At 47.8% G+C, this 22,979-nt stretch overlaps 1 protein-coding gene across 2 annotated transcripts in view; it reads left to right on the top strand.

Annotated features, from left to right (window-relative positions):
• The window catches only part of PARN (poly(A)-specific ribonuclease), a 1,047,754-nt gene that overhangs the window by 361,810 nt on the left and 662,965 nt on the right, over positions 1 to 22,979 (top strand). For both annotated transcript variants that reach the window (XM_069647825.1, XM_069647826.1), the window contains exon 11: positions 9,645 to 9,725. In XM_069647825.1, the coding sequence (XP_069503926.1) occupies positions 9,645 to 9,725 (81 nt within the window). The remainder of the gene's footprint in view (positions 1 to 9,644; positions 9,726 to 22,979) is intronic.

Here is a 22,979-nt window from a genome sequence, read left to right on the forward strand (position 1 = left end):
CTACACTGTTTGTGGAACATGCACTATTTGCGATATTGAATAAACCTAAGTCCACCCTAACCACGCAAAGGGCATCAGGTTATGAGATCATCTTATCCAGAGCTGAACTATCAATTGTTAGATGTAGCACGGTCAACCCTGCAAGGTTCCTAGCTGAAGTAATTGAGGAGGGAGACTATGCCCACGACTGTACGCAAATAACTGAAATGTACTCATGTACTAGAAAGGTTGAAGAGAACGCACTAGAGGGAGGTGAGCTCCTGTTCATTGATGGGTCATCAACTATCGACCAAAGGGATGGTATAAGGAGGACTGGGGCAGCAGTGGTAAAAATGATGGAGGTGCCGGTGTGTGTGTAATGAGATGTGTACAACTACCACAGCATTATTCCGCTCAAGCAGCAGAATTGATTGCACTGATCTTGGCGTTGAAGGAAAGCTTTGACAAACGAGTGACCATATAGTCCGACAGCGCATATGTTACGTCCACTGTCCACTCAGGGCTGTCGAAATGGAGAAGAAGAGGGTTTAGGAGAGCTGATGGCACTCCAGTGCAACATGCCCTCCTATTGGCTGAACTAATTGAAGCAATAAATGACCCCCAAGAATTAGCTTTGGTCAAATGCACCGCACACACCAATGGTGAAGACCACATCTCAAAAGGGAATGCAGCAGCAGACGCACATGCAAAGTATGCTGCATACTTTAGTGAGATATGGAACCCCCCAGAGTCACAGAGAGGGAGAGGGAGGGGAATGGCTAAGGAGATGTTGATAAGAGAAGGTTACACCCATCTCCCAGCCACACAGATAATGGAGCTACAAGCGGCTGCACCAATGGCAGAAAAAGAAATAGGGGTAAAAAGAGGATGCACAATGTCACCAACTGACGCACTATGGCGCCAGGGTGACACTGGAAAGATTGTAATACCACTGGCACTATTGAACACCACCCTGAGCCAACTACATCACCCAGCCCACACAGGCAAGGAAGTAATTGCAGCACGAATTAGGGAAGACTGGTTCTGCCCCGAGTTAAATTCTCATGTGTCAAATTTTATCAGCAATTGTCTCACATGTCAACAGTTTACGGCCGGTCACACTCTGAAGGTGATAAGAGATACTATACCCCGGCCAGAGGTACCTTTCCGACATCTCCATATTGACTATGTTGATATGATCAACGTATGTCAAGGAAATAGGTATATGATTGTAGTAGTATGCCCATTCTCGAGGTGGATTGAAGCAGGGCCCTGTTCACACCCAGATGCATTCAGAGCAGCTAAATTCCTAGTGAGGGAGGTCTTCCCCAGGTGGGGAGTGTGCGAGGTACTGAGGTCAGACAATGGCCCACATTTCGCAAACGAAATGTTCCAGCACATCACATCCTTGCTGAACATCAAGCATAAATTTGCATGTGCATACCACCCACAGGCCAACGGTATATGTGAACGCCTGAATGGCCTATTAAAGGAGGCAATTGCAAAAATACAGCAAACAACAAAGAAGAGTTGGTTGTATTGCCTTCCACTAGCCCTATTTGAGCTAAGGAATAGACCAGGTTCCGACCATCACCTCACCCCTCACGAGGTGGTTACCGGACGTCAAATGCGCCTTCCCCTAACGCCAACATCAAGAGCATTTACCGACCACGAGAGTACTGCAAATGTCCTTGGTGATGAAATGTACCAATATGTGTCTTCTTTAATTACTAGTGTAGTGTTTGTGTCTCAACAGCTCGAGCGCACGCGGGGCGGGTCTAACAGCGATCAACAAGAAGACGTGGATAAAGAATTGGAAAAGGAAAGACTGTGTAAAGTTGCTAAAGGTGACCACGTACTACTTCGCAATTTCAACAGAAAGTGGAACAGTCCACGATTCACTGGCCCCCATCTTGTAGAGGAGGTATCAACGAGAGCAGTAAAGCTACAGGACAAACGTGCCTGGAACCACCTACACGGCGTAAAGATCTACAAACTCCAGACCCGCCCCAGCGCCACCGACGGGGCCACTGGAAGAACAGCGTCACCAACGGAGGAAGAGATTTCTACCACAACTAACGACCTAAGTGTCACCATACCCTGCCACCCCCCAGATTCCCCAGAGACAACTACTAGAAAAGAAAGGGGTGATCCCCATACCGCCCACCCTATGGTTACACGATCAAAGGGTAAAGAGACTTCCGCCAGTTGAGCCCCAAACCCTCTGCCCATTGACCCCCTACCCACTGTAGTAACAACTGAACTGAAGGACATTGTTTTGCACATATACACATGTAAACACCTGAATGTTTTCTTTCTTTTCTCTCGCACATGCAGGTACAGCGTATTATTGTACTGTTAGGAAAGTAGATAACTAACCAATTCACTGCCCAGGAGTAGATGGTACCCTCAGACGATAATTACCTGGAAGAATTGTCACACCAATTTGTATATGAAATAAAAAGGCCAACGTACCTGAAAAGGAGGGTCTAGTACACAGCATTCCTCTTGGCCATAGAACATTCAATGCCCCACCTCCAACCATACTTGCCTGCCCTAAGAGATAGATCGCTTAGATTGGCGTGGGAACAGCTCTTCGCCTGGGCACTGAATGACTATTTGATAGGGAGAGCTTAAAAAACGACAACTAACACCAATAACAAGCATATTAAGAATTTTCAGGCGGGCAACTGTCACGTCGCAAGAATAAGCTGCCGGACTGCAGCAAGATAAGAGCAAAATGCTGGTGAAATTAGCATTTGTAATAAAATTGATAGGGATTTTAATGATCACCGGGTTCTTGGCTGCCTCTGTATGGCAGTACAGCTATGCTATCAATATTATTGCTGTACCCAAACCTAATACACCCCCACCCCCAGCTGCAACAGGTGTTATGTCAGGTGGTACTAGTAAAATCCCACACAAGGAAAATAGAGTTAAACGCAGCACATACTCAGATAATAAAGGCATTGACAACTACATACAAGATTCAGCACACATCTCAAACAACATATGGTACCAACACATGACCCACATAGGTAAGCAGACAACAGAAGACAGCTTCTACGTTTGCTCATTGATCCCATACGCCATGAGCGCTTCTCGAACATTTGTGCCACGGAGATAGATGGAAAAATAGCACGATGTATAATATACCTGGCACTGTTCCAGACGAAAGGAAGATTTCAAGGGACAATGGTGCAACTGGTGTGGAAAACACGAGATACATATCCATATGAAAACAACTTCCTCAAGACTTATTTGAGTTACCACAAGAGCAGTTTACATGCTGAAGGATTCAGATACATAACAAGCGGTCCTGAAAAAGGATAAACAAAGAAAGTAACACTGCAGTACCTCCCATGTGATTGGTACGCCACTGAAGTCCCTGGTAAAAACGGATGTTGGGAAAGACCACTGATGACAATAACAGGGAAGGTGTACATGAACAACAATTGGGACATAGGAGTGGTTGGCAGCAACATGGTAACAAGAGAAAATATTTCAACTATTGATGGACATAACCATAGATGTTGGATGACTTGGATCAAGTACGTACCCATGCTCGCGTGGATGGAGAAGGATGAAGACCCATTAACAATACTGCCGCTAACTGCGCCTAAGGTATGCTACCAACATAAAGGAGAGGTGGATGTAGGATACAACACCAACTGTGAAAGCGTGATGGAGTTACCTGAGGGGGGAGCAGGAACAGCAGTAGTAATGGACCATTACTGGGCCTGTGGAGACAAGGCGTACCACACACTGCCCCCTTTGTGGAATGGTGTATGCAACATAGTACACGTTAATGTACCATCACTAGTGGTACCCCAGAAGCATGTGAATATGGCGAATTTCCCCAAGATGGATGAAGGGAACAAAAGGAAGAGGAGATCTGCACAGCCTCGGAAAGGGCCAGAGAACCAACGCAACGGCAACAACACTGTCCTCAACAGAAGGAAAAGACAAGGAGAACCTCTGACAGGAAATTACCTGTGGGGAAGGTCGGAAACAGCACTCACCTCAATTCCGCCGGAACACAGACTATTCAGCAGAGCAGCTATGTTCTTCTCCTCAATAATACATCCTGGACTGCAGGCCTACGCAAACGCAAAATGGCTTCAGATAACTAGGTGGGAACTAATGATGACAATTAACTCTACAGTAAATGGATTCAACGCAATAAAAGAGGAATTGCGAGCAGTAAGAATGGTTGCACTACAGAACAGATATGTACTGGACCTCCTCACAGCAATGGAAGGAGGAGTTTGCGCAAAGATAGGACAATCATGCTGCACATTAATTCCTGCTAACGATGCTGACAATGGTACACTCACGGAAGCTGTATCACAATTGGCCCAGATGCACTCAAAAATGATGGATGAAAGTAAAGGTGTGAAAAAGGATGAGAGCTGGTTTTCAATATTATGGTCATGGATGCCATCTTGGCTGTCAGATGGACTGAAGATTATAGTTGGATGTACTATTTTGGCTGGAGCTACACTGATCATAATAAGATTGTGGTGCGTGCCTTCCGGGCCTTCCAAAGACGAGATGATCGAAATGGTTGGTATACACTTCTTGATGCCAACAGATGACGGCCAACACACAGGCACAATCATAAAAGAGAGAGAGAAGTTGCGCAGCCAGATCACCAACCAACCACCTGGACCCACCATCTGTGAAGCTCGAAAACCCAAGAAACCCAAGGAGCTACATAGGGAAATGGGTATACTGCACTCCTGGAGGAACCTGTGAATATATGTATTGGTCATTTGAAGACCATGTTAACCACTATGGACATTTGGGAGGAATAACTAAAATATGGAGAGTAAGAGGAGATAAAGAAAAGGATATGTTTGTGGTCGACAAGTCCACCAGAGGGGGGACTGAAGTGGGAGAATGGAAGAACAGGCTCCCGCCCTTCCCCTCTCGCGCTTGGCCTAGAGGATCACGGCCTAGACACCCGCCACGAGAGGAGTTTGCCTATCTACCAGACGACCAAATACCCTGGTACAGGAACATACGGATGTGCCCATCTACCTGCCCAGCAGCCCGCCCTGTCCATGCCGACACCTGCGGCACAGATCAACTCGACAAAACCCACACGTCATTAGAGATGCCATGACGACCTAGCCAACGGTCAGCACACCTGTGCAAACATGCACACCGGACACTCCCACACGAAGAATATACTCAGTGCTATGACGTAGGCGACAGACATACTCACGGACGTGCATCTTTATTATTTTCCACATAGGCTCTCAAAATGCAGAAACGCAAGACGCATCATGAACTTATCTAAAAAGGCTTGCTCACGCTTCTTCTAAGAACCATGTACCATAATGAAGAATATAACGGAGACACGATACTGAGGATAGAGCAATATGATACCGTAACCTAAAGCGCTCTGCATCAAACAGTTCCACCTATGCACCAGGCCCAAGTAGGCCGCAAGCAAAAGCTTCCATGAACATTGAATAAGCAAAAGCTGGGTTGCTGACCCTGCAAAATGAGCCCGGCGAAAGCACACCGCCAAGGGCACGATTTTGCAATCTCGCACGCCGCAAGCCGACGCCAATGTCGCACCTGCAAGATAAACCAGGCACACAGTAGGAAAAACAATATTGTGTTGAATTTTGCCTCAAACACGGTCCCACCTCACGTGACAAAGCCAAACTTGACGGGATGCCAAGCCCAGGAGGAAGGAGACGCCTGAATCCCACGTTTCAAGACACAGGCAGATACAATTAAAAGACTCATTGGACATCTGCAGCAGTGGGAGTAGTCGACCTCCCAACATATGAATGAATCCTCACATTGTTTACACCTACTCATAGTAAAACATTGTTGCAAATGACAGGTGCACCGCGAGCTGGGAACAGCGATAGTCCCAGACTGGGAGGCTCGCGAGCGGACCAATCGGAACATGGGGTTCTTATCACTGACGCCATTAACATTGACCAATCCTCAGAGGTCTTCATGTAACAATTTTCATGTATCAAATTGAAGGGACAGCCCAGGTATACCACCTGACTAACCCTCAACCACTAACACCGTTCTCTATGTGTGCTATACTAACCCTACCACTCGAGTAACCAATCCAGAGTGGAGATAGGTTTTTTGCTAAACTTTCCAAGTGACGCGAGTAGCACGTCATACTAAGGTAAAAAGGGCCTGCGAGCCCCACGATTGTGTGTCAGGACGGACGCGTACGCTCCTTGGCCCATCCCTGCCGTTTTGTCTAATAAACAGCAGAGTCACCTTGCTTCTTGCGTGTGTCTCATACTCTATCTCTTTTGGGATATACGGGTGGAGTTGGGGCCTCCCTGCCCGGAGGTCTGCGGACGGCCCGGCCGACCCCGGCAGAATTTCCCCCCGACATCTGGATGGAGAAGTATGAGTCAAGGGCATAAGTCCCCCCCTGTCCTTTAGTTGGATACAAGTGCATAAAGACCTGTCCATAATCTCTCGCTCTTTCCTGACATAGGTTATTTATTTTATTTATTTCTATCGCGCCAAAGCCCGCAGGCATCAGGGCGCGTGCACTCAGACACAGACAACGAAAGACGAGACAGCCAGTTCATTGTAACCGCAGATGGTTTATTTAAACAATGTTTTCAGTTTCTTTCCAAAGATCAGAAAGTCAGATTCTAATATTAAGGGGCATGGAAACCCATTCCAAATTACTGCTGCTCTAACTGCAAAGGAGTGTCCCAGCCCTTTGACTTTTTTGGCTTATGGGTGTCCAACTAAACCCTGAGTTTCAGATTTTAGGGTCTGGCCAGGTCAGTGTTAACCTGGTCAATGATTACTGCCTAAGTCTATTATAATGTAGTGGGATTGAGAGAGCTATGTATCTGAACTTTCTTTAACTTTTTGAACTTTAGTTTGAACCAGTGGCATCGTCCAATTGCATAGTAAACCAACCTGAAAAGTGTAACTTTGGAACTGATGTCTTTAGAGCACAGGGCCCCAAACCATCTTAGGGATGGACTTCCTAGGGAATTGTTATATGGTTGATCTGCAGGGTTTTCACTGAACTATATGCATCGGAGTACTTGCCTGCTTTTACACTGGTTATTGAATAAAATGCTTTCTATCTTTCAAGGGTGAATGTATATATTATTTAGAGTAAGTGTGTGACAGTATTTGCCTAGAGGCTTAATTTGCTAGGTGTGCATTTTAACAGCCTAATTAACAATTGAATATTTAACTTTTCTGATTAACCAGAATTATTGGTGGTCTTGTGTGGACTCATTGTAGCCCTATACACACACTGTCCTACTCAAAGACCTATCGGTCTGCTACCTAGATTGGGTTTGGCAAGACATAAGTGCTTGTACTGTTCAACATAAAAGGTTGTTCTCCCAAAATCCAACCCCAGGGTTTAGTTTGGATATTCATCTCGTGTTGGGAAGAATGTTCATCTTGGTGCTAAATTCCGCCCACCTTAGAGATCCCCAGCTCTTTTGCTGAACTTCAGCACCTTTTAATTTTAACCCTGGAGTAAGTGAGACCTTTTTTCCACTCAAGTGTTTTGACCTGGTTTGTATTGTTTCCACTGTTTTTGGAGTTTGACAAACTCCTTAGGCATCTACTTTTGGTATGGTGACACTCTGCACCTTCAGTGCAGTGTTAGAGAAATCATTTAGATTTCGCATAAGGTGTAAATACCTTTTCTTGTGTGAACTACTGTTCCCAAGAATAGTTAAATGTAATTGACTTTACCTACCTATTCTCTTTGTAGGTCCAGCACACACTCTTATGTGTAGTGTTGGGGGGTTACCGAATAGCCCCTTATCCCACATTCGCATGTAACATTTTTTTGTTAACCTCCCTACTTTAAATGTCTGGTGGCAGTGGTTTAAGTTTCCTACCATTGTGCTTTGCTACTGCACGCTGAACTCTCATGCTGCAGTACAGCTTCCAAGGGTGACGATTTTGCCGAAATGGCCCTGGTCTTCTTTTTTCACCATTTTCAGTTTGTGTGGTCGGTCTTTGATTTTTCTCTGTGCGTTGAGCCAGGCTTGAGTCCTTTGTTTGTCTTGCCTTTGGAGGGCTTCAGCCCTGAAGCCAGCCTCTGGCTCCTGTGTCTGGAAAGACAGAATGTGAGGGATGGTCCTGAAACTCCCCTGTCCTTTGTCTCTAGGAATGCCTGAATGCAACCAGTCCCAATTGGCTGGCTGTCATTTTAGGACAGCCACCTTGCTTAGTGATTGACAGGCTACGCTGTGCATGAATGGGAGAAACCTGCTTAAAAGGTGAGGGTTTTGGGACTAGAGGCAGATTCGACCACTGGGAGAAAGACCAGACGAAGAAACCGTGAACAAAGCTTGCTGCATCCTCCTGAACCTTTGAATTGCACGGCGAAGCCCTGCTGCTGTGCTGAAACTCCTTTTTCAATTCGACTGAGATGCTCCGGAAGGGACGACTTCTCCCCTTGTGTTAGTGGGACCAACCAACCAGAGACGAACTCCACTGGACCATCTTCCCCGACTGGCTGTACTTCTTCATTGCTGCAAGAACCGAGTGGCGGTGGTAGAGTAATCCATAGTAGAATGAAACGTCTGAAATCCATCCTGATGCTTCAGGAGTCTCCTAAGGACCCTCCAGAAGCAGGACGGCCACAACTTGAGTCCCCTCAACAGAGTGCAGGACCCAAGGAGTGAAGGAAGCCCAACTAGTATCCTAAATCCGCGACGGTGCTGTTTGCTAAGCGATGAAACCATGAAGTGCCGCTTAACCGAAAAGAGCCTGTAGCTGCCGACGACCTCTCAAGTACCGCTGCAGCAACCTCATAGGTGGTAACTAGTATGCTTGTTTAGATTTCATTGGAAGATTTAGTTGTCCTCACATTTACTGAGAACCTGTTTAACCTTTTTCGTTCCTTAAACCTTTCCTTTCTGCAACCTCAGAATCTGCAAAGTATAACTGATATATAAATGCCATTACTGTCCTTGGGATTGAAGTCGCCTCAGGGTGTAGGAATTGTGTAAGAAGCATATCCAAAGATTATCCAGAAGCATATCCAAAGATTATCCACTATGATTCTGAAAAGTGATTTTAAAGTAGATTTACACTGTTACGTGAATTGCCTTTTTAAAGAATGCTTATTTAAAAATGCATGTTAATGAACTATTTCATAACAGGAACTTTGAGTGTGTTAATTGGCTACTTGCATTACGGATTTCATTTGTACAGCTCAACATCTCGCATTTACCCCTCTTGAGATGGGCCTGGCTGCTCAGTCATGCTACCAACTTGTGTAGTACAGAACTATACCAAAAGGTGGGTTACCCAATACCAAGCAGATACGTGTTGTGTACTGTCACATAGTGTGACTGCATCAATTCTCACCTAACATCTCGACATTAACCGACAACAATTTTGGTGAGTCACTAAACTTTCTCAAAGTATAATCTGCCAAACCTTACCCAGTTGGTAAACTGAGTTTTGTGAGCCAGGTCATTCTCCTAGTAACCATTGTACCGTACCCTGGAAACAGATGTGTATTCCAACGAAGTTCCAGGTTAGGAATTTGTGCTCCCATTTATACACTGGACCAGATCCCCAAACTCCATTTTACGTTAAATTGTGTGGCGTTTTCATGCATGTACTTTTTGCTGGGTGTTTTAATGATAATATGTCTGATTTTCTTTTAGAATGAACGCTATATCATCATTAGTAGGGTTGATGAGGAGGAACGTAAAAAAAAGGAACAGCAGAGGATAGCAAGAGAACAAGTGAGTTTTCTTCAAAGATTGCAATACATTTGTCTCTCATTGGAAATATTTTTAAGGTGACGTTAAGCAAGCAGTGAAGATACCAAGTGGGTTTGCAGTAAGAAAAAATGTGTCAACCATACAATTGCCTAGCTTGTAAGTACAGCGCGGAGGATTGTGTGCAATTCGCTATTGAGCCAAAATGGGAGAACTAGAAGTTTGTTCCATTTGTGTGCAGTACTTTGGATAAAATTGTGTTTTTTAAAATTCTTTCAATTTGTATCCATATCATTAGGACGTTAATGTGTCCCTCCTCCCCTTCATACAATTCACTGTGGAATAAACTTCCTGAGCACCTCCACACCTGACACAAAGGATGGTACACCAGAAAGGCAATATATAATGGGCACATGCAAGAAAATCTCATCTACAACCAAACAGTCAAAGGCGCTGGTCTTTAGAGCTGCCCTTCTGTCCCCCTGCTATCGATGGTGCCAGACTACTTAACCGAGAAATTGAATGGCTCCTATGAAGGCCTAAATGGAACATTTCAAAATGAACCAAACAGTACAACCACCTATCACACACCTTCCAAGCCTTGTACCATGCCACATCATTACAGATTAGCAATCGATGCGTCATAGAAATTTAGTAATTGGATTCCAGATTGTTAGGAGGGTTTTACTTGGGCACGCTTTCCATAGCGCATTTTACATCCACCTCACTTGGTTTACAGGGTTTCCTTTGCGCAAGCCAGGCTCTCCAAGAAGGAGTGACAGCAATTCAGACTTAATGCTTAGGAAAAGGGTGGTCAGAAGGTACTCAAAATACTTTTAATAGACTTGCAAAGATTCTCCACACAATATATTCTTAGAAAATATATTACTCCTACGTCCCTTCCCCTTTCCTCCATACTTATGGCACATTCCGTCCTGTGGGACGGGACCGGAGCACTTTTGTAAAAAGCATCACAGTTTTGAAAAATGTGTCCTTCTCTTTTTACGCGGGGTACCGCACATGGCCGTAACCCCGCCCTCCTTGGCTCCTCCCAGCGCATTGCCCATCAGTCCTTTTCTCTGTGCGGTCTTTGCAGTGAACCGGTTCTGTTGAGGTGGCACAGAGTGAGGTCGCTGACCGTAATTCCTCTGTTACCGGCTCTGACGAGGTTCCTCTTCTAGAGGCTAATTTGGCTAATAGTATGTCTCAAACATCCTAGGCCACACAGTACTGGCTCTGCCGAGGTTCCTTGTGTCAAGGCTAAAGTGGAGACCCCTGCCTCACTCACACATGTGACACAGTTCTCCTTAGGCGCTGACAAAATGGCGCCCGGTCCAGCGTGAGCTACGGTGTCCATTTTGGATTCCTCCCTTACACCTACGCCATCGGCGTCTGGTGCTGGGAGCGTGTTTTCAGGTGAACATCGACTTCCTGGTGCGAATCCTTTTCGTCCAGTTTGACTGGAATGCTCAGATGCCATTACTGCACACGGTCTCGCTGCCTGCTACATCTGCCCCTTTGATCTATATAATCCGACTGGAGGAGGCCCTTCTTGGCAGCCCTCTCCCTTACGGCCTTGGAATTACTCCTCCCATGAGCGGCCTCTCCCCACTCCAATGTCGAAACCTTTGGCGGAGGATGCCTTTTTCAGAAAATTTCAGAGGCTCGTGCACTCTGACCCCATGAAGGAGTATTTCAGAGGTCTTTTTGGGGAAATTTGCCCTCCAGTGCCCGCTCCTGAGCCGACGGTTCCAGCTGTAGCACTGGTTGTCCCGGCAGCTGATCCACCTCTACCGATTGGCCCACCTCCAGCCCTTCTGCCCCTGCCTCCCTTGTCTCCAATAGACAAGTCTTCGGCAGAGCCAGATGTGACGCAGGTCGATCCGGATGTGTCGGATGACACGCAGGGGGATCAGGATAATGATGACCAGCCCCGCTCTGTTAGAGCGTTCCATGACCGGGTTCTGGACATTCTCTTCTGGATGTACCAGTACCTGAGTCACCCGCTCCCCAAGAGGGGGTGCTTTCTGGGGCGTTCACCTTGTCACCTCAAGAGCGAACCGGCTTGTTCCTTCAGAGGGACGTTTTGGCCGAGGTCCGCAAGGTCTGGGATAAACAACACTGTGGACTTCACGTTAACAAAAGGATTGGCGCTTGTTATAGGCTCCACACTTCGGAAAAGGTAGCCTTAGCGTCTTGCCCTCTCCCTTCCTCCACAGTGGTAGCGGATGCCACGCTTCAATCCAGACCGGCTTCCGCATCTTTTACAGCGGCAGCCCAGGTTCTGGCTAAGGAGGACAAGTTGCTTGACTCCTTGGGGAGAAATATCTTCGATAATTCGGCTCTGCAGTTGCACCAGGTGAATGCAGAGCTCATCTTAGTGGCGGCAAATAGGAAAATATGAAAATGTGGAAAGGTATATCACAATTTGAGGTGTTCATTCCTGCAGACAAGCTGGATGATTTTAAGGGTGGCTTGTCAGATGCCAGAGTTCTGGCGCAGGATATTCTCCAGGCCGCGGCTCATGTTGACACCTCGGCTCAGGGCCCTCATGCTTGGTGTTGACACCTCTCGTCAGGCTTGGCTTCATGCCACGAAATTTTATAAGGAGGTCCACGATAAGGTTCTGGACCTGCCTTTTGACGGCAAAGAACTGTTCCTTTCTTCAACGGATGTGGAGTTGACTAAGACTAAAGACAGCACTCAAACAGCCATGTTCCTGTCTGTGTTGGTGAAGCCGCCGTTCAAAGCTCAAAGAACACCATCTCAGCCTTGGTCCTCCTCTGGTTTTCAAGGGTTTCTGGATCGGAGGACACGCAGAATCGATCCTTCATCTGGGAACTCTCGTCGTAAACGTCAGCAAGACCGATTTTTTTCTCTCGGTCCTCCGCCGCCTCTTCAGTATCAAGCGGTCTCTCCAAGAGAAGCCTGCTAAATGATGTTTTTCGGTGCTCGTACCAGAGCCAAGTGTCTCACTGACAGGTGTGGCGGACCATCACCGAGGATCGGTGGGTCTTGTGAATTGCTCCGACGGGCTTCCCTACCCCACCCATCAATCCTCCCTTCCAGCAGTCTGGGACGCCCTCCCTCAGAGCCGTAGTCCAGAATCTTCTGGATCTCAAGGTGGTGGAACCCGCTCCCCTAGGGGAGCGAGGGGTGGGCTTCTACTACCCTCTGTTCAGTGCCCAAACCCAACCAGGTTGGCCTGCGCACCATTCTAGACCTTTCCCAGTTCAACCTTTCTTGAGGGCGATTGGCTCAGTGTGGTGGACCTTCAGGATGGTGGATATACATATCCTCATTTGGAGTCTGCATCAGAAATACTTGCGGTTTTCCATTGGGGAGGAACATTTCCAGTTTCGAGTGCTCCCCTTTGGTCTCAGCTTGGCACCGCGTGTCTTTACGAAGATTATGTTGGTCATCGCAGCTTTTCTTCGGCTACAGGGTACCCATGTGTATCGGTATTGACTGGCTGCTGTGCAGTCCTTGTCCACTGAAAGCCTCGAGCAACCTTCAGTGTCTCCTCAGCTCCTGTTCTACCTTGGGCTGTTGGTGAACTGGTGGAAATCCTCGATGACTGTCTCTCAGGGCTTGGATTTTCCTTGAAACACGATCAATTGCAGAGTGTACCTGACTGGGGACAGAATGGCGGATCTGTTGGCCACGTGTCGGGTGTTTATGCAGTTGAAGAGCATGTCGGCCTGGTGGTTCCAGAGGCTTCTGGGCCTTATGGCTTCATGCGTGCTGGCTCTTCCTCTTGCTCGGCAGATGGCTCTTTGGAGCTCCTGGCTTCAAGCAGTGGATCCAGACTCCAAAATGATGCTGGTTCCACCTTTCTTGAGGACGGACCTTTTGTGGTGGTAGTCTCTCAGCAACCTGTCGGTGGGTGCTCCTTTCCAGGACCCTTGCCTACTATTGACTGTCATGACAGATTCCTCCCTTCTGGGTTGGAGTGCGAAGTTGGTTCATCTCCAGGTTTTCGATCTTTGGTCGCCACAGGACAGAAGATGGCTTCATATAAATTATGTGGAGCTCCTGGCGATATTGCTGGCACTGAAAGTGTTCAAACCAGGCATTGCCAACAAGGTGGTCCTTCCTTTTGTCCCCACGACCAAGGAACAGGAGACCGGGTCCACCGCTTTTGCACCGTGAAAGAATCCAGCTGCATGTTCATCACTCCTCGGGTACTGTGAGACTGTTTAGTTCTTGCCTCCAGCCATTTTGTCGCTCCTGTGTTTCTGGAGTGTTTATTCCCCTGTTTGGGTGTTCACCCAGGCCTAATCCTTGTGTGCCTATAGGGAGTCCTTCCCAAGGTCCCTGAAACCTTTATGAACTACAAAAGCATTCTACTTGTAATAGAATAATCCTCTGGAACTTTGCCTTTTCTACTGCTATGGATGGACTGCTAAAGCCTCCAGGACATTGTAAAGTATTAAGAGTCTTTAAGTGTTGAACTGCTATTGCTGGTGCTGAATAACGCTTCTTATTCCAACAGAACGTTTTCTGAGTTAACAGATCTTTCTTCCTATTGAACTGTATAATTTCCTTATTGGTTTACTCACCTGAAGTATTGCTGATGTTTTCTATCGTGTTGATTAGTTAAAATAGTACTTGAATATAGATGTGCCTTGTGTATATAAAATGTCTATTTTTAAAGTGTGCAAGAGTTTCTTTGGGACCATGTATTTACTGAGTTCTATGTACTTTCCTACAGCTCACATCCTCCCCGTAAGATAAGCCTGGCTGCTCTGCCATTGTAACAAACCTTTGGGTAGTACAGACTTATACTAAGAGTTGGGGCCTGTATAGCAAGGGATAGTTTTGTAGAGTCTCACCTGGTGGTAGACTTTAGGAAAACTCCCCTAACAAAAACACTAACGGTTGCAGTTCAAAAGTTCCTATCGGGGCTGAAGGATGGTAGACCCTTAGATCCAAAGATGGGAATGCCACCCCCCGGCCCCTGATTAGGATCAAGATGAAGACCCCTCCCAGCACCGGAGGGATGGAAGATTAATCGCAGGGTTGAGGAGCTGGTCCCAGTTCTATGGTTCCAGCAGCAATCCAGGTGTAAAGTTCTCCAGAGTTCCCTAAAGGCTTTGAAGACAGTGCATCCAGGTGAGGGGATGAATAGACCCCTGGCAGGACAGATTAGTGAAGATGCTTCACCACCTAAGCCACAATTCCCATCCAGCTGTGTTGTAGTATGGTATCCTGTTTTTGGAGTTGCAGTTGGTGCCCACTGGGGATGCTCCGTTCCTATGACTTCCTCGTGCTCTGGAGCAGGATCCTAACAATGGAGTGTGGGATAGCAGACCTAAGGGGAAGACTATGGAAGATTCTTCCTTGGGACCACATCTGAGAGGATCCAGCGGCCTTTGTCTCGGGATTGCCGTTTCAGTGATGTGATCGGACAGCAGCAGGGAGCATCACAGATGGGGAGATGGAATCTGAGTGTTCGCTAGGTGTCCTCCAATGAAGGAAATCTGTCCAGCAGTTATGGAACACAGTTGTGCACAGCCATGGTGTTCCAGTTCCTCAGTTAGGCGATCTAGGCAGAGCTTCAGAGAGACGAGGCGTTTGAGTCGGTTCGTTTATCCAGCTGTCCAGATTGGATCAGCGAGGAGTGCTGCAGTTTATTACTACTTGGTCACTGGTGAGACAGAACCTTACTGCCATTCTTTGCTTGCAATACTTCAGTCCCCTTTCTTAAGGTGTGTGCAGGTTTGTATTCCAGCAGCAAAACCGCTTGAGTGGAGAATGAGTCATCTTTTATCCCTGCACAGGAATCTAGAAGAGACCCTAGTCTCCCATCACACACACCAAGCTACATTAACACATTTGGTGGCTAGGCAATGACTGTGCACCCCAGTGTTAGGGAGAATTCTCAGAAATATGCTTATTCCCTCCACCTTAGAGACGCCCCCCCCAACAACTTTGCTCGATTTTAATGACTTGATTTTTTTAACCTGGAGAGTGAGGCTCTTTTTCCCACTCTCTCATGTATTTTAATGTGATTCCTGAACACTGTATCTTTTGGTTGTGGAGTCTGACAAACTCCATAGGCATCCTCTTTTACATTGTGTCACACTGCACCTTCAGTGCAGTGACACAGGTAAGTCTTCCAGATTTCCCAAAGGTTTAAATTCCTTCTCTGGGATAAACTGTTTCCCAGAGCAGTAAAGTGAAATTGACTTTACTTACATTCATAACTTTCTAGACCCAGCACACACTATCTTTCAATAGGATGCTGGAGGGGTTACTTAGTATCCCCTTTGTCTAGCTTCTCATGTAAAAATTCTGTTACTCTTTCCTCGATGAATGGCTGGTGTCAGTGGTTTACTTTTAACTACTGTGGTGTGCATTTACCGCGGGCTGTGTTTGCAGCTGCAGTAAAGCACTCAAGTGTGCCATTTTTGTCAAAAAGGCCCTGGTCTTCTTTTTTTCACCATTTCTTTGTGGAAAGGTTCTTCTTGAGGTTTACTCTGCGTGCCAAACTAGGTTTGGTACCTTTGTTCGCTTTGCCTTTGGCGAGATTCACGAGTGAAGCCCGCCTCTGGCTCCAGGGTGTGCAGGAAGTGAGGGAGGTGCCTGAAACTCTGTGCCTAGTCTCCTCGGAGACCCAAATGCACTCTGTAGTGATTGGCCGGCTAACTGTCCAGCAGGACACCTACCCTGCTCGGTGACTGGCTGTCACGACCCTCGGCCCTGATCCCCACTGGCAAGCTCATTGGCCAGGTGGAATCAGGACTCAGATCTCAAATAAGACCTGGCATCCACGCCTCAGGCCCACTTGGGGCCAGTCCTGGCGCCAGGCTCATGCACAGTGAAAGACATCTGCTCAGGGAACTACTTTAAGGCTTTCATCCAACATGGAGGCATCCACATAGCTTGATTCCTAAGAACCAAGCTATGCGGTATAGTGTTTTGGGTCTGGTGGCATAGGGACTACTTTACCTGGACTACTTTGCAGAGGCTATTTAAACCACACCCGAGCAAGACAATGCGCTTTGCGTTACTTTTCAGATAGCAACGTGACGCTCGCCATGTACAGCTAACTCGCGAGCCTGGGAAATCAGCACCTGCAGAAAGACAAAAGAACATCATTAGCTGCAGCATCTTAGCTGCGATCTCCATCCTTCACTGCTTGCAGCTCCAGGGTAGCTCCGTTGGATCAGTGCTTCGCCCGGCGATCTCCATCCTTCACTGCTCGCAGCTCCTGGTTAGCTCCGTTGGATCTGCGCTTCGCCCGGACCAAAGAACCTGAAAAAGGAAGAAAAGACATCATTAAAGGAGGTATTGGAGACATTTCAACCACATATTGCTTAAAAGAATTATTTGGCTGATCCCCTTTCGGCCGGCATCGCTCCGGAAACCCACACGCACTGGGAGCACACCGCGACCTACGAAAAAAGGAGAAAACACAGGTCAACGAAGACAAGACATTGCTGCGCTGCGCAAAGCGCTTACTTACCGCATCATAGTGCTTATTGTGCGCCATCGTTTACCGGCGAGGCCCAGTTTAGCCAGTTCGCCACACGCACTCTCCGCACACTTAAGGGAGATAAAGAGACATTATCAAACAGAGAAAGGCATGCAAGAATAACAACTCGTAAACAGCAATAAGGCCTACCTGAAAGACATTACTTGGGCCGCTGTCAGTGAAGTAACTGGACAACACACGCCCACGAAAGTCACGCGCCCCTGCCCAGAATGCAGGATGGAGAGCATGCCAACTTCTACAACAAGGTGAGAAGAGGGCCCAGAGGGGCTGAAGTTACACGGGAGGTGGGGGGAAAACTTACCTTGGTTGGCCAGTCCTAAACCCAGTCCTCCTGTATTTCCAGGCAGAACTTCCACGAGCATCATCCCAGGGAATCATTGAGAGGATACCAGCGACCAACTGGCTGGGTGGGGTCCCTGTGGATACCAGGTGAGCGTAACACTGATGGCTAGGCTGGAATGAATGGGAGAGAACTGAATAAAGGGCGAGGCTTTTGGCTTGGAAGGCAGAGTCGACCACTGGTCGAAGGAACCGAAGAAGAACTTGAAGAGTATGCCTGCTGCAACTCCTGGACCGTGTGTTTGCCCGGTGAAGCCCTGCTGCTGTGCTGAAACTCCAGATTCGTATCGAGCGAGAAGCCCCTGCAAGGAGTACTTCTCCCCTTGAGTTGGTGGGACCAATCAACTCCAAAGTAAGCCACCTGGACATTCTCGTGGAACTGGTTGACTTTCCACAGAGTTGCTGCTGGAATCCGAAACACCAGGGAGAGGAACAACAGATTGTGTGCGTTGCTTTTAAGCTGGCCAAGAGCTCCAGGAAGATCCTCCCGACTTCCAGGAAGCAGGACTAACCGAGCCTGAGCCCCCTCAACAGAGTGCGGGACCCCAGAAGCAAGAAACCGCTGTGTTGCTATTTGCGGTAGACAAAAGGAGCTGAAACACCGGACAGCTACTTGTTTGAAGATTGCCGGTTGCGAGCGGTGACCGTGCCATTGCAGAAGTCCTCCCTCTTGTCCCCACGACTGAGGCCCAGGAACAGTGAGATCTGCAGAGCTGCTCAGGAATAGAAGTCATCTGCTGCACTTTTTCTTCAATACAAAGGTACTGTAAAAGTCTGAGAGAATGTAACTCTTGCTGTAGAGTTGCTTGCATCTTCTACTACTCACAAGTCTAACAGCTTGTGGTCCTACATTGATTCTTCTTTTTCTTCAAAGACATGGTGCAAAGACTTTTTCTTATTTACCTGCACAGAAGTGCTTCAGATCATATAGACTTTTGCCCATTGACTTTGGCTTAGCCTGTTCCACTGAATGACTCTTATTGGGGGATCTGAAAGTAATTGCCTGCTTTAAGAATATTTTTGGTCTCTTGTATGTTCCAATAACCCTTTCCTTTGACTCACTCCTAAATGATCCTAAATATAACAGTGATATAGTAATGTCCCCAGCACCCTAGCTATTGGTCACCTGAGGGTGTAGGGTTGTATCTGTGGGCCATCCCAAAAGGGTTCTCCCTGATTTAGAGATATTAAGAGTGTGTATTTTGTGAAGTATATTTGAGTGTTACTGTTATGTTGCTCCCTTCTGAAGAAGGCTTACCCTGACTGATGGATACATTAATAATTGTTTATTCAAGAAACCTTGTGTTTAATTGAATACTTGTCACTGTGAATCTGTGTTACTCCCCTACTGCTCACATTGACCCCTCTTGAGATGAGCCTGGCTTCTGAACACGCTACCAGCCTGTGTAGTGCAGACTTATACCAAAGGTTGGGTTCCTATTGCCAGGAGGTCAGGGTTGTTGTAGTGCACCCAAAGGGTACTACATACAATCTTGTTCAACACCTGTTATGCCCAAGCTTTTAGGGAGTGGTTTCAGACAAAGGATCCACACACATCCCAGAGAAGTCCACTGCGTACAGCCCTCATCTTGGAGGGGGGGCGGGAGACTATGGCCAGTTCCCCCTACACACACATGCATGGACAAGTTACGGTCCATTGACCACCTCAGGTTTTTATGGAGGGAAAACAGAACTTCCATTTTGAATACCTGGAGGAGTGGGTCAAAAGGGCCCCAGCTAGGAAAAATTGTTCCACATAGTGGATGTCATTTTGCACAAAGGAAACTGTCATTAGCCTACCTATGTGACTAACATTCTCATTGGGATACTATGGGGCACTTGGGCATTGTTTGGGCAGTTTTATTTTGTACCACTCTGTGAATGCTACAGCTTACCCTATGGGGAAGGTTAAAACACCTGACAGAGAAGCCAAACTTCGAAGGGATTGTGTCCTCCGACGTATTCCTTATCTTAGATATAAATCCTTCAGCTTTGCTGGCCTCGGAAAATTTTTTCGCCAGAGGGCGCTGCGCGTCGATGATCGCCGAGTCGATGACCCTCGACGGCCTCCGTGCCGACGTCGACGTCATCCTGCCTATAAAGGCCGCGCGCAGCGTCCGTTGCTCAGTTCCGTTTTTCCGCGCTTCGTTGTGCCTCGGAACACCGTTGCTCAGTTCTCGTCAAGATAACGTATATAATAACTACTATTTACCTCGATATCGATGGCATCCTCCTCCGACCCGACGACCCCTCGGTCCGGTTTCAAAAAGTGCCGAGACTGCGGGAAGAAAATGTCGTTGACGGACCCTCACAGGGTCTGTTTGTGGTGTCTGGGAATCACGCACCAGAGTTCGGAGTGTGAGGAATGCCTTTCCATGACGGCGAAAGCCTTGAAGGAGCGTAGGGGGAAGCTCGAGAGAGGTAGGTCAACTTTAACTTCCTCGAAAGCTTCTTCGGTAGAGTCGAGACGTTCGTCTCCTCACCATAAAAAACACTCTCGATCTAGATCACGAAGTGGCTCCCACCACTCGTCGACATCGAGACACTCGAAGAAGAGACGTAGGAGATCCCCTTCGTCATCTTCGTCGAGTTCTCCTGAGAGAGTTCATTGCCCCACAAAACGCAGCTCGCAAGCTGAGTGGGAGGAATTCAGGAAAAAGATGCTAAGCGTCTTCGAGAAAGCGGCCTCGTCCCCCTCGAAGACAGCTGAGGGTGATACCCCGGGTAAAAAACCCAAAAAATCTAAACGCCGCGAGTCGCAGTACCCGGCGGAAAAGTCAACCCGAAAGCGCCTCGAGCCATCGGGAGATAAAGCATCATCGACGCCATCGTCGAAAACTCCTTCGAAACAGAGGTCGGCGCCATCGACGCCGTTGTCGAAGGATCCATCGGCGCATCAGTCGATCGAGTCGACGCCGACGTCGACGCCGATATCGACGCCGGTGAAGGAAAGAACCACGGCTACTCCACAGCCAACGGTTAGACAAAAGACCTCCGACTCGACGCCGAGAACGTCGACGTCGTTCTCGAGCAGGACTCCGATCCTTTCGAGTTCTTCGAGGCCTAGTACACATTTCTCGACGCTTTTCACGGCGCCTTCGAGTACTTTCACGTCGGTGTCGACGACATCGACGTTTTCAAGGCCTGTGATGATGGCTCCTTCTGCATTGGAAATGGGGTTTATACCATTCCAAAAACCAATGTATCCCCCTTTAACCTCGATTTTTGAGGAAAGGGAGGATTCAGACCAAGATATTGATTTACAGAGGACCACATCACCAGAGCCAGAGACTTTCGCCTCTGAGGAAGGAAGATTAAAAAATCTTCAGGATGCACTTCAGGAAGCTAGTGGCTTGGACACTTCTCCTGAAGCAGAATTTATCAAACCAGACCCAGGAGAACATGCGGAGACTCCATATAGAGCTCTGATGTCTAGAATCATAGAATTTATGGGTTGGTCTGCACCTTCTCCTGCCTTTCAGCAGGATGACCTCACTGACATACTGGACAAGGGCCCACAGGAGGATCCTGTGGTTCCATTTCACTCTGCTCTACAGAGAAGGATTTTGACAAACTGGGAAACGCCAGAAATTATCCCGGCAGTAAATAAAAAACTGTCAACAAAATACAGGGTGGCTAGTTCTGACCCTGAATATTTGTCAAAACACCCTACTCCTGAGAGCTTGGTTGTACAGGCTGCAACCTCATCAGGCAGCACATCTGCATACCCCACTGCTCCGCAGGATAGGGATGACAAAAAGTATGATGCCATGGCTAAGAAGGTTTTTTCTGCCTGTAGCATGGCGTTAAAGTCTATTAACGCGACCTGTACGCTCGCTAGGTTCAGCCACACCCTTTGGGAGTGCGCTTCATCAGCGGCTGACTGCCTCCAAGAAGGAGAGGAAAGGGACGCATTTTTAAACATCATCAGGGATGGTAAAGATGCGATGTGCGAGACCCTACAAACTGGCCTAGATTCTGCTGACAGTATCAGCAGGGCCATGGCGGCAAGTACCACAATCCGCAGGCATGCGTGGTTGAGGAAGTCTGGTTTTGCCTCTGACGTGCAGACCAGGCTTTTGAATATGCCCTTTGACGGTTCTACCCTCTTTGGAAAGAAGGCGGATGACAGTTTGGAGAAACTGCAAACGTCCAAGGCAGCAGCCAAGTCATTGGGAGCTGCTATCCGTCAGAATACCTTTCGTCCTTCGGGATCATCGTGGAGAGGACGGTCCTTTCGTTACTATTCCTCATATGGAAGGGGCAGGGGACGACCGGCTCAAAGAGGCCAAGGAAGATTTACCCGTGGTGGACGGGGTAGGGGAAAGAAAGCCGCACCCGCAGGAGCAGGAGCCACTTTACCTTCGGCAACTGCATCAGCCGCTTCAAAACCACTCTGAGGTCTCCCCTCACAGAACACCAGTAGGGGGCAGGTTAACTCACCATCTGACGGAATGGCAGGCTATTACGTCAGATGCTTGGGCTCTGGAGACAGTGGCCCAAGGTTACTGCCTGCCCTTCCTACATATCCCTCAGAGTCATCCACCGGGGAACAACCCTTTGAAGCTTCCAGATCCGCTCCTCTTGCAGGAGGTTTTAGACCTGCTAGAGAAAGGTGCCATAGAACTGGTACCTGTAGCGGAAAGGAACAAGGGTTGGTACTCCCCCTACTTCATAATACCGAAGAAGGACGGAGGACTGAGACCCATCTTAGACTTACGGGAATTGAACAAATTCCTCCGAAAGGACAAGTTCAAGATGGTGACTCTCTCTCAGATCCTTCAGGCCCTCCAGCTTCAGGACTGGTTGGTATCTCTAGACCTCCAGGACGCTTATTTCCATGTGCCGATCCATCCCAGGCACAGGAGATACCTGAGGTTCGCAATTGGCAGCTCTCATTATCAATTTCGAGTTCTGCCATTTGGGCTAACCTCCGCCCCGAGGGTCTTTACCAAGCTAATGTCGGTTGTGGCTGCAAGTCTAAGGAGGGAAGGGATTCATGTCTACCCTTACCTAGACGATTGGTTGATCAGAGCTGTATCTTCGGAACAGGCTCAGAGACAACTGGATTATGTTTGCCACTTCCTTCACAAGCTGGGCTTCTCCCTCAATTTAAAGAAGTCACAGATGATACCATCACAGAGACTCCAATTCATTGGAGCAGTCCTGGACACTTCCCTGGGAAAAGCCTTGCCACCAGAGGTGAGGGCTCGAGATATTCTGCAGATGGTCATCAGATTTCAGAATGCCCAATATCTCCCAGCCTACGACTTTCTGAGGTTGCTAGGCCTCATGGCATCCTGCATATTCCTCGTGCCGGAGGCTCGCCTGAGAATGAGATCCCTCCAGTGGGCACTGAGAACTCAGTGGTCACAGTTCTCAGGAAGGATGACAGATCTCCTTCGGATCCCGGTCAAAGTAGCCCGAGACCTTCAGTG

Source organism: Ambystoma mexicanum, chromosome 2q (assembly GCF_040938575.1).
Source record: "Ambystoma mexicanum isolate Mex_15411 chromosome 2q, UKY_AmexF1_1, whole genome shotgun sequence".
Taxonomy (NCBI): domain Eukaryota; kingdom Metazoa; phylum Chordata; class Amphibia; order Caudata; family Ambystomatidae; genus Ambystoma; species Ambystoma mexicanum.